Source organism: Aotus nancymaae, unplaced genomic scaffold (genome assembly GCF_030222135.1).
Source record: "Aotus nancymaae isolate 86718 unplaced genomic scaffold, 86718_ANA_hifiasm-v0.15.2.pri h1tg000007l, whole genome shotgun sequence".
NCBI classification, from domain to species: domain Eukaryota; kingdom Metazoa; phylum Chordata; class Mammalia; order Primates; family Aotidae; genus Aotus; species Aotus nancymaae.
Genome location: NW_026988418.1, coordinates 20,683,214 through 20,695,328, shown reverse-complemented (window position 1 = coordinate 20,695,328; position 12,115 = coordinate 20,683,214). Strand labels below are relative to the sequence as shown.

At 45.4% G+C, this 12,115-nt stretch overlaps 2 protein-coding genes across 8 annotated transcripts in view; one reads left to right on the top strand and one right to left on the bottom strand.

The window, feature by feature from the left end:
* DAB1 (DAB adaptor protein 1) overlaps nt 1-12,115 on the top strand; it is a 1,258,287-nt gene that overhangs the window by 895,699 nt on the left and 350,473 nt on the right. The gene's annotated exons all lie outside the window — the stretch shown is intronic.
* Nucleotides 6,788-9,157, bottom strand: LOC135272691 (bromodomain-containing protein 2-like). Its single transcript, XM_064371212.1, has one exon. The coding sequence runs from the start codon at nt 9,155-9,157 to the stop codon at nt 6,788-6,790; it is 2,370 nt and encodes a 789-aa protein (XP_064227282.1).

Here is a 12,115-nt window from a genome sequence, read left to right as displayed (position 1 = left end):
TGGTAATAATTATTTTTTCGGGAACTGTGTACTCTTAATGTTTGGGAAATACTGTGGTTAGATACAGCAGAGATCAGTTTTTTGTTTTAAAAGAGTTTAAGTTGAGAGTCTAACAGCTCAAAAAGAGAGAGAAAAAAATCAAAAAGAGTTTTCTCTATTTTTGAAGGACCCCTTGTTACACACACATACACACACACTCACTCCAACCCTGGGTATTTGAATAAAAACCCATTCAAAGGGTTAGAAACTGAAAGGTTAGAAGGAATCTCCCTTTGCTTATTTAAATAAGTTTTTTATATTCCTGTCTAATTAACCATTTTACTGACAGATGTTTATAGGCATAGGGTAGGCAAGTGAAAAATTCATAGTGCACAAAAGCGGGTCCTCTAGTTTGTTTGCTGAGTGTTAAAACTAAGGTTTGATGCTAGATGGTCCCCCAACTTCTTCCAGCTGTGTGACAGAGAATGAACCAGGCAGATTGGGTCAGATGTGAAGTTAGGGGAGAACTAGGGTCCAAATCTCCATTTGGATGTAGGGAACCCTAGATTAGAGATGGCGCATGGGGGTTAAGAGCATAGACTTTGAGATTGAACTGCCTACCCCAGAATCTGCCCTGCCATTTATCAGCCATGTAACCTTGATAAGTGATGATTTCTGTGGGTTCCAATGTCTTCATCTGTAGAATGGGAGAAAGGGGCACCTCATGCTGCTGCTGTTAGAACAGCACCTGGGCACAGTAAGGGCTATGTAAGTGCTGGCTGCCAGTCAAAATGCAGCTCTTACACTTTTTGGGCAAATAAATCCGCTCCCTTAGGCCTTTGTTCTTTGTGATTATTGTGCCTGTCATCCACAACTGTGGGAATATTAAAATAGGTAAAGCGAGTGCTCAGTGTGCACTTGTGCAGGAGGGCCCTTCTTATAGTGCAGAAACGAGGTGCTAGTATCACATGGTCCTGTTTACTAGCAATGAAAACTTCTGTATCCATTGAAACTCTGTCCTTCGGCTTCCTCAGAGTACACACACCCAGGCTGGTTGGTAGTGAAGAATAAGTGACACAGTGTGTGCTTCAACACTTTCAGGCCAGGCACAGGACTGATACTCAATAAATGTTACCTATTGTTAGACATTGAACTGGGCTAGCCAGATATACTTTGCACACAGCATCCTCCAAAGGAATTGAAGCAAATGTAGATTATGTCTCCACATAGCCTAGCAAATGGTTACAGTGACTGCGTTTCCACGGTGGCTGCACAAATCAATACAGATGGCTGCTCGATCAATTCAAGTACAGTGTATCTGATAGACAGACTTTACAGGCCATGACACACCAATGCAGAGATTTTCCCAAGCCATGCAGCAGAATGGATTTTCACTGTTTTCTCCTCATTAGATCCAGAGTGCATATTTTCCAACACAGAACACATGCAAATTGACAACAGGCTTTTAAATGTAATCAAGAAGAATGAACTTGTGTAAAAGCATTAATTTGTCTTAGTTCTATATTAGGATTTCCAGAGTTCGGTGATCTGCATTTTCCTTTGGTGTTTTCTCTTCCTGGAGAAGAGTTTAAGTCAATAAGAGGTGTTACCTCTGCTTCCCACTTGCAAGTGAACCTGATGAGGGTAAGCTTGCAATAATGCCTTATGAGTAAAACCCCTTCTAGTTGGGGTAACTTGACGGACATCGAGATTTTGCTTCTGCTCCCTAGTATCTTCCAAACAGGTTTGAGTGACCAGCATCCAAAATTTTCATCACAGGATGAATCCTTTGAATGAATCCAAACCATCCTAGACCCTGCATGGTCTCCGCTATCTCCACAAACCTCCCGAGCTCTGCTTCCCTGACAATGACTTGGAAATTAATTAAGTGATGCTTCAGAGTAACATATCTATTGCTTAAACATTGGAACCTTTTGTTCATGCTCAACTTTTCGGTACTAAGTATCATTTTGTCATAACTATATTGTGAGGGCAACTACATGCGATTGTATATTAATTTTTTAATTCAACTTGTATTTCTAATTATAATCCTTGAAAGAATTTAATATGGTAGTGTGCACACAGTGTATGTTCAGCAAATACTGGTTGGATTTTGATTAAAAGGTGACTTTTTAAAATGAGACTGTTAGGACCTTAAACACACCAGTTCAATTAATGTGTCAGCCTGAAATCATTGGTCTGTAATCATTTCTTATTTCCGCTTTATATTCTTAAGCGTACACTTAGAAATAGCAATTTAGTAATAGGAACGTAACAGACTGCTTCACTAAAGGCTTTGAAAACAGTGTATTAAACATGTAAAGAAAGAAGCTATGTTATTTTCCTAAGTCAATAAGAAGGAAGTGAGCAGTAACATTACGGTAACAGACATGTCCTGAGCAGAAACCGCGTGTCAGGCTTTGATATGCGCCTTCTTTCATCTGATCTTCATTCAACAGTCAACTATTCCTTATCCCTGTTTTACGATGAGGGAGTAGAGGCTTAAAAAAGGTAAGCAACTTAGACTTAGAACTTAGAGCTTCTAAATATTTAGAACTTACAAAGTTCTTACACATGCATTTCTTCATTTGTTCCTCTCAGTAAACTCAGGAAGTAGGAATTATTGGTAACCTTATAGTTGAGATAACAGAGCCAAGATGACTTGAGGCCCCTGATCCTGTCATGAGCAGGGCCATAACTAGTACATAAGACTGTGGTTTCTCCATTATCACATCCTGAACAATAATCGTATGAAGAGATATGAACTTCATAGAGCTCCAACTTACTGCCCAGTACTAAGCAGAAATAGATACTATATATGTGTTTAGCAACATCCATTTGCTTCTAAAAGGTTATATTTGATGTCAGCTTATTTCCACATTTTGAACAGAAACTTGCATAAAAATAGCCTTGTATCCTTGGGTTCAGGCTACCAGATAGATATTGAGTCTGATCAGTGCAAAAGAAGGACAAATACCTGTTGTTTCTTAATACATACATGCACAGCTACCATCTAAAATGAACATGAGGTCTCTGTGTCCCTTATTATGTTAGAGGATTTAGGTTTTTCAGGCAAAACTTTTGTCTTTCCAGGAAGCAGAGAAGGGAAATGGAGAGGGAGGGAAAAGAGAGAATAAGAAAGCATGAGGTTGGGTGTGGTGGCTCACTCCTGTAATCCCAGCACTTTGGGAGGCTGAGGTAGACAGACCTCTTGAGCCCAGGAGTTGAAGACCAGCCTGGGCAACATGGTGAAACCTCATCTCTACTGAAAATGTAAAATTTAGCCAGGCATGGTGATGTGCACCTGTAGTCCCAGCTACTCTGGAGGCTGAGGTGGAAGAATCACCTGAGCCTGGGAAGCCGAAGCTGCAGTGAATTGTGATTTCACCACTGCACTCTATCCTGGGCAAAAAGAGTGAGAGAAGAGGAGGAGGAGGAGAAGGAGGAGGAAAGGGAGGGGGAGGAGGAGGGGGAAAGAGGAAAGAGGGGAAGAAGACAAAGAAGGAAGGGGAAAGAAAGAAAAGGAAGGAAGGAGAAAGAAAAAGAAAAGAAAGAGAAGGAAGAAAGGAAGGAGGAGATCTTGGTGTTCTGGAACTTTCTATTGGAACATAGGCGCCACTGGCCTGTTGCAGATGTGCAGGGAAGCCCCAGCAGTGGGAGGATGCCCTTCATTCTTTCTTCATTCACTCACTGGCACAAACATTCATAAATGCTTGCTGTCTCACCAGGCGCTGCTATTCTAGATGCTGAAGATAGAGCAGTAAACTAACCAGTCTCTGTCATCATGGGATTTACGTTATAGTTGGGAGAATTGCACAATAAGCAAAATAAATGTGTAAATTACAGGGTACATTATAAAGTGTTCAGGAAAAAAAGCATAGGAGAGATGTTGAGAGTACAGAGGGTGAGGTTTGTAATTTTCAATAGGGAAATTGGGGAAGGCTTCCCTAAGAAAGTGGCATTTGAGCAAAGGCACCAAGGTGGTTGCAGGAGTTGAGTCTTGTGATCCTTGGGGCAGAGGGAACAGCAGATACAAAGGCAGGGGTGAGCCCTGTGTGTTTGAAAGATGGTGAGGAGGCTGGTGTGCCTGGAACAGGGCAAGGGATACCAAGAGGGGTGGTCAGAGAAATAAAGGGAATCAGGTGGGAAGTTCATAGAGAGCTTTATATCATAAAAGAATCTGGATTCTGTTTTGAAAATTGTAGGAAAATCTGAGAAGAAGCAGACACTGAAGCTAGACCTAGGCCTGTTGCAGTGGTCCATGAGAAAGGGAATGGTGGCTTGCAGGAGGGTTTAGCTGTGTGGTTGGTGAGAGTTTTGGATTCTAGTTAGACATTCAGTGCTATTGATATTCAAATGCTTAGGTGCCAAGCACTGAGACCCAGGACACTGAACAGTTGGAGAATTGGTGTCATTTAAGAGTGAGTAGATAACACCCTGCCTGTTTGTGAGTACTACCTAGGGGGACTGATGCTGGGGAAGGGGAGGCAATACTGTGTAGAAGGTTGCCTTTAGAGTTCCAATCCTGCCGTGCCACATGCTGGGAGGGGGACCTTGAGCAGATTCATTTAGCCTCCGAGTCTATTTCCTTTCTGTAAAATGGGGAAGTGACATCTATTTGGATACTTAAAACACATATAAATAACAAATACAGATTGCTTAGGACAATTACTGTAATCACTAGGGTAGACATAGAGAGGTAACATTTGGATTCTTTTAAGTGGCAGAATAATGTTATGGTTAAGAGCTCAGATTCAGAAGCCAGACCTCCTGCATGATCATTTGTAAAAAGGGTGACACGCACCTACCTGAGGTGTTGTATCGAATAGCTGAGTTGGTATGCAAGCATGTGGAGCACTCCTTCCTTGTGTTGCTGTGAGTTCCGAAGAAGTTGTTCAGAATCCCCTAATAACATTAGCTTATTTGGGCTGCATTATACCTATTTCTAGTCCATTTTTTATTTCAATGTTTTCTAAATCCAAATTTTGCCTAAATTGCCAAACAATGTCAGTTAAACCAAACCCTTTTATTTGGTTCTCTGTTTATTCATCCCATGCAATCAGAGTGTCTCTTTAATTTCTTCTTGGATTAGTCGTGTTTACCAACAGCTCTGGAAATACATTCCAGCCTTCAGAAAGAAAACGACAATAGCTATAACAAGGTATTAGAGGTTGTATAAACTTGTCTTACTTGAAGTTAATGGGAAAAATGTGAAGAAAAAAATAACGAGGGGAAATTTTGAAAATTGGGCAATGATGTTTAACCAAAATGACGTGCATCTCTGAATGTAAATGCACAACTGCGTTAATGCCTTGCCGGCTGCCTGCCATCCTGAGGTCTTATCACATCATAATGCAGTGATGAGGTATTTCTTTGCTTTTTTAGTTTTTCTACTTGCAGATGCCAACAATGATTATTTGTAATTTCAGAAATAAAGATGCTCAAAAGCGACATCTGTGGTTCCATATTTTTCTGTGGGATTCAAAATGCCTGTCTTATTCCTATTTGTAACCAGGGAATATTTGCAGTGAAACATAATTCCTGGGTACTTGATTTAGCTCTGGGCCAGACTGACTAAAAGGTTTTAAAATGGTGCCCATGCTTTCGGTATCTATACTATGTGGAGTCTCAACATTTTAATCCCTATTTTCTTTAATACAAATAAAAGAGAGTTTATCAGTTGATTCAGATGAGTGGGGGTATGCCATGTAAATTTCAAGGAATTATGCACTAAATTACAGGACCCATTTGGGGGCTTAAATATTATTCTCCACTACACAAAACTGGCATGAATTTTATTTTAACTGAAACGGCACATAGTGGCAGGCAATTATTTTTGTTATTGTATTTCCTATCCTGGCCTCCAGAACCTAAGGACAATGAAAGGGGATGTTCATTTATAATTTGACCTCCTGAATTGTTCTTGAAATGCAGTTTAATCCTCATATCAAGCAAAGTCTAATGCTGTATTTGCCAGTAAAATAGCCATTTGCATTTTTTATTGACAATACAAATTGTGTTTAATCAGGCAGTCAGCATGTTAGCATTTCCAAATGACTGAAGACCCATTTTTGTTCAACTACGTCCTGTTTTGAGTCAAATGCATTTTGTTGATTTTAATGATCAGGGCACATAAAGTTGCTCTTTAACACTGTGCTTTAAAAAAAAAATGTCCAAGTCTCACATAGCTATATATATATATATGTTGTTTAATAGTATTTTCTTTATTTACAAGTTAGAATCAACAAAGACAGTCCAGGAGACCAAATGGGGAGATGACTGAAACCCCCAGGGCCCCAAATGGAGCGAAGGAAAAGGGAAAACAAGAGTAGGAAAAAAATGTCAATGTAAAAAAAACCTCCCCTTTCTTCCCTCCCCATGGAGGCTGAGGGGACCAAGGCCCCACCCTCCCCCCAGCCTTACCTAGCTTAAAATAAATTAGAACAAACAACCTCAAAACAGGGCCTTTAGAAGTGAACAGGGCAGCTATGACCTCAGGTAACTCCAGACAGGGGCTTTGCACACTTCCACCCTGTACCCCCTTGCCCTGCCTGTCATTTTGAATGGGGGGTCTGTATCTAAGAGATCACTCCCCAATGGGGCCTCATGAGAATTCAATCTTATTTTGTCCATGTCCCTCCTTTAGTAAATGTCCTTCTATCCCTCCCCCACTGCAAAGCCAGCTCTCCTAGAGGGGAGCAGGGGGGTAAGATGAAGAAGTCACAGCAAAGGGGAAAGGGGTGGGTGGGGCAGGGTGGTCTAGGGGTCCGGTCCTGCGGAGTCTTCCTGCCCCATATGGCCTGGCCCCTTAGCCTGAATCGGATTCACTGGTGTCTGAAGACGATGATGAAGAGGAGGAGCTGGAATCTGAGCTGGAGCTGGAAGCGCTGAGGCGTGACACTGCTACTTGCTGTGCAGAGGATGACTCTGTTTTCTCACTTTCTTTCTTGGGGGGCTTTTTAGTGGAATTGAGCTGTCCGCTGACATCTCGTAACCGCTTTTCTAATTCCAGCTTTCTCTCCAAAGCCAGATCTTCCTTAGTCTTTCCCACAGACTTCTTAATGGTATAAGCCTTTCGGGGTTTCTTACGTAGGCAGGAAAGGACATAGCGCTCAAGCTCTCTAAGTGTGGATGGCTTGAGTGTTTCAAAATCAATCTCAATCTCTTCTGGGTTTGAATAACATAAAGAAGATGAATCCCTGGTTTGGATTATGTGCACAACTCGGACCAGCTTCTCTCGAGGTAATTTGTTGATGTCCAGGCTCAGCTGCCACTTTTCGTTGTAACTCATGGGCCTGCTCTCTTCCTCCTCCTCTGAATCATAACCTGTAGGCAGGGCAGGTGGGGCTGTCTTTGTGGCCTTTTTGGGGAGGCTGGTGCCGCAGCCTCCAGAAGGTCCAAAGCCAGAAGGGCTTAAAGCAGTATTGCCACCTCCACTGCCACTTGTTTTCTTGGACTTCTTGGGCTGAGGTGGGCGGGGTGCCTGAAGCCCCTTGTCATCTTCATCGGCCCCAGCTCGTTCTCGATGCTTCTCTGCCTTCCGTTTCTTTTTCTCTCGTTTCTCTCTTTTCCTCTTGGGCTTGGATATTGGACCCTGGGACAGAGCAGCCAGTTGTTCATGTATTGCCCGAAGCTGTTCCTGCAGTTCTGCCAAGCGATGAGCCCTTTCTTCCTCTGAGTCTGAGCTTTCACTCTCTTCTTCCTCAGAGGAGCTCTCACTGCTACTTTCATCAGTGGAGGGCTCTGAAGATGATTTGGCCAAGCCAGGGGGCATGGCAGTAGAGACTGGTAAAGGCCCTGGTTCCAGTGGTTCATCTGGCATCTTGGCATAACAGAGCTCAAATACATTCTGTAGCTTTTGTGCCATTTTCACAACATCGTCATCTGGGGGATTGTACTTGTAGCAGTTGGAGAACATAAGCCATAGGTCAGCAGCAAACTCCTGTGCATGCCGGTAATCACGGTTCTGCATCTTCTGCTTGACAGTGCTGAGGTCCATAGGGTGCTTAATGATGTCATGGTAGTCATGCAGGCCAAGTGCAGAAGCGTCCACTGGTTTATAGAAAGGCCAAGCATAGGCAGCATGCTTCTTAGAGAGTAACTCCTTCAAAATGTCATTGCAATGCTTTAATTGTTCTGAAAGCTTTCCTTTCCTAGAGCTCTGGTGGTGTTGCTGAGTGTCAGGCAAATCTTTGCGTGGGGGCCTGATGGGGTGACCACTCTCTCTACGCATAGGGGGAAGCCGTGCTGCCTTAGGCTTAAGACTCCCAGAAGGGCTAGCTGGGGAATCAGGAGCCAGGATGGCTGTAGGTGTAGGGGTGGTAATATCTGCCTTCCGCTTTACACCTTTCTTCTTGGCAAGGGGCTGCGCCGGAGGAGCTGCAGTAACAGCAATGAGTGGGGGTCCAGCAGAGTGCAGGGACTTGAGAAGTGGAGAGGAAATGACTGATGGGTGGGGAATGTTGAGGACAGTGGTAGGCATATCAGGTGGTGGAGTATACAGGGCTGTGTGTGACACAGAAGAGACAGCAGACACCTGATGGGCACTGGTAACTCTGCCCTGGAGTGCTGCCAACTTGGCCCCCTTCTTGTGGCTATTCTTAGGGATGGTCACCACCAGCTCTTGTTCCTCTTGTGGCATCGATGCAACTTTCTGTAGGAAGATCTTTTCCAGCACTTGTGCCATTAGGACAATATCATCAGTGGGATTGTTGTAAATGTAGCAGTTGGTGAACATGCTATTAAAATCTTCCATACACTCTGAGACAGTCCAATAATAATTGTTTTCAAGTCTCCTCTTAATAGTACCCATGTCCATAGGCTGTTTTATAATTTTGTGGTAATCCGGTAGACCCAGTTTGACAGCATCTACAGGCTGTCGGAATGGCCATGCAAACTCATGTTTCCACAGAGCCTTCATCACTACCTTGTGTAGGTATTGCAACTGGTTGGTAACTCGTCCTGGCTTTTTGAGATTGGACACCTCCGGCGGTGGTGGGATGGCAGAGGTCAGTTGCAAAGCAGGCACTGAAGCCATTGTGGGGCTCTCAAATCCCTCATGTAAGAGGGAAGACTTTCGAATCCTTTTCCCTGGCGCCGCTGCTTCTGGGCCCAGCCCCAGCAATCCTGCATTCCCTTCCCCAGGGAGCTTGTTGTGAGGACTCACGTTTTGCAGCATCTCAGCCGAGGAAAGTCTGGATGGCCTCAGTTCCCCTCACTGCCCTGCCGGGTCCAGCATGACCCGGTAAGTGGGTGGGAGGCCGTTGCTCTTGGCCCTCCAGGGGACAAACCCCTTCCCCACCGGTAGGAAAGCAGTGACTTCGGGGCCTCGCAGAGATCTTCGGACAGCTTGGCACACTCTGCAGACAGGGAACAGCAAGCAAATGGCGGCAGCCTCAGCTGAGGCAGGCGACTAAGGAGGGACCGACTCTTCAAAACAAGACAGTCCCTGATCTCAGACACCGTCGTCAATATAGCCTGCTATATTGACGGGTCTGCAGGGATCCCCTCTTCTTGTCGGGACCCTATAGGCCCGACGAGGTCCCGTTTTGATCTCGGAGGGAGGCGGATAAATACGAAAAGTGGTTTAGGGAGCCGCCGCCTCCATCCTTGAAATCCTCTGGAGGGCAGAGCAGAGGAGTGGGCAGACTCTGAGGATTGGGTGGGGCTAGAAAAAGCAGCTTCAGGGGCTTCTGTGGGGTCTGTACTGTCCGCTGGGACGGATCATAGACTGGGATGAAGGCTATTTCCAAGTCCGTGGAGGTGGACTGTAATGGCAGCCCCAGACGACTCGAAGGCACTGTATTGGTCAGCAGAATCCTCCAACTCGTTCTACAGGCTGCTCCACTCCACTGTAAAATAGCGCCGCCGAGGCCAGTGCCAGCCCTTTATATATAGGCGGAGAGGCGGGGCTTCGCCGCTCACGCGCACCCGCTTCTAACGCCTGCGCTCGCTCATGCGCATGCAGAAGCTCAGCGGGGGATGAACACCTCTCCACGGGAGCTTTTTCTATTGGCCAGCGGCAGCGATGACATCATAAACTTCATTTCCAAGGTGTCAGTTACCAGGCAGAAGAGTGCCACAAAGACCCACAGGGAAGTGGCAACCGGCCACATCTCGAAGCCAATTGGCTGAACTGTGGTTCGCGGACTCCAGAGAAAGAGGACGGTTGGAAGGGGTGTGGCAGCCATCACCCCAGTGCCTCCAGCACCCTCTGCCGCTTCCCCTTCCCGCAAAGTTTTACCAGGCTTCCATACACAGCGCAACTGGAAACTGCCAGGCTTGAGCAGGTCGTGCCATTGGTAGCTCCTCCATTGGCCAGACCGGTAGGGAAACGGCAGGGGTCGCGTGGGCGGGCGGGTGGTGGTTCTTGGTGGTAGGGCGGCTGCAGCGAAGAATCTGGATCCTAAAACCTTCCAGGGGGCTGCTTCCGAAGTTGCCGTTGGCTTGGTACCGGGTTTGTAATCCGGGGTGTCACCGCTCCCCCACCCTGCAGGAAACGAAGCCATGTTGGGGGAGGGGGCGTAGTCCCCAGCCCCTCCCTTCCAGAGCTGGCTGCTGAGTGGGGAGACATCCGGCTGTGCTGCCATGTCAGCAGCACCCAGATTGGCTGACCAGGGTCTCGTTCCTGCTGCCCCCCATCTCCCCCAGCCACGAGGACAGGTTTTCCAAATGTTCCTAGGGGTCGCGCAAGGGACCAAGGCGTCCACTTGGCCAAGCCTATGTTCTGAAACTCAAGAGCGCTATAATGCTGCTGCTGTCCAAATCCCCAGCTTCCTATCCCACAGTCGTAGACTCTGCTCCCCAACTCGCCTCTCCATATGGGTTCAGCATGGCTGCCGCAGCCCGGGAACACACAGCGCAGGCGCAAGGGTGCGTCCTCGCGTAGCTATATTTTCTTGTCTCCAGAAGAAAGCCAGGAAGCTCTTAAATTCTTAAATTTACACACTTAGGAGATGTTAGCCCAGCTTAGAACAATTAGAACATGTTTCTACAAATTTATTTTATTTTTGAAAGGACCGTGGTGGGGTGGACATAGTTCTGAACCAGAAATGGAAAGGCTACAGTTGGATGATTATTCCCAGAAAGAAATGGAAAGTTAGTTCTCTGATTTCTAGCTATGTGACACCTCACTTCTCTGGGCCTCAGTTTCCTTATTTAAACAGGAAGGACAACAGTATTAACTTTCTCTAGGATGTTCATGAAGCTTTATTCTTTGAGAGGTACTGTGGAAGCCCGGCTCTACTATTACTAACCAGATGACCTTAGGCAGGTTCATCAATCCCTGCCTCAGTTTCCTCATCTGTATGGTGGAGGCAATAATAGTACTTTACAGGATTCTTGTGAGTAGAAGTTACTATATGTAAAGTTTAAAACAATGCTTATAGTATGGGAAGTGCTGTTTATATTTGCAGTTATATCTTTGTCATTATTCTTATTAATAGCACCTTTGTCACAGGGTTGTTGTATGGACTTAACCAATTTATATTTGTAAAGTACTTACAACAAACCCAAGCATATGTTGTAAGGTACAAGCGTTTGGTATTGTGATTATTATTAGTTAACTACCATTTATTAAGTGCTCACTGCATATAAGATGTTATATCAGGAATCCTCGCAGCAACTGGTGAAAGGACAGTTAGTAGCTTCACTTTTCTGTAAGCTTTACATACAGAAAAAGGCTCCAAATCATTAAGATACTGTGCCAAGTGAACATGCTAAGTGCATGGCAGAATAGGACTTGAACCCAGGGCAGCCTGACCCCAAGGGAGATGCCCTTTAATGCCTATGCTTCCTTGGTCCTGTGTTCAGGCCTCAGAGTCCTGAGCTTGGAGTCCACTTTAGATGAGGTTCTCTGTGAGCATTCCAGGCCCTTTTCCTGCCACACAGGATGCCACAGCCTTAGCCTGGCCTCCATAGACATCATGGTGACCTTGGCTGGGCCTTAATTTACCACTTACACCCACTGAGACCGCTTGTACTTGGCCTGGCTTCCTTTACTGAGAGAGAATGGGAGTCCAAGGCTGGGGGTGTCTTTTGGTTTTCCTTTCCCCCAAATACCTGCTTCAATTGTATCACTTCCTTTACTGCCACTTCCAACCCTTGTCTCTATCCTGTTATTCCTAATACAATGTGC

Bases quoted from the DNA above. Each gene is read 5' to 3' on its own strand.
- LOC135272691 (XM_064371212.1), bottom strand. From the start codon at position 9,157: ATGCTGCAAAACGTGAGTCCTCACAACAAGCTCCCTGGGGAAGGGAAT.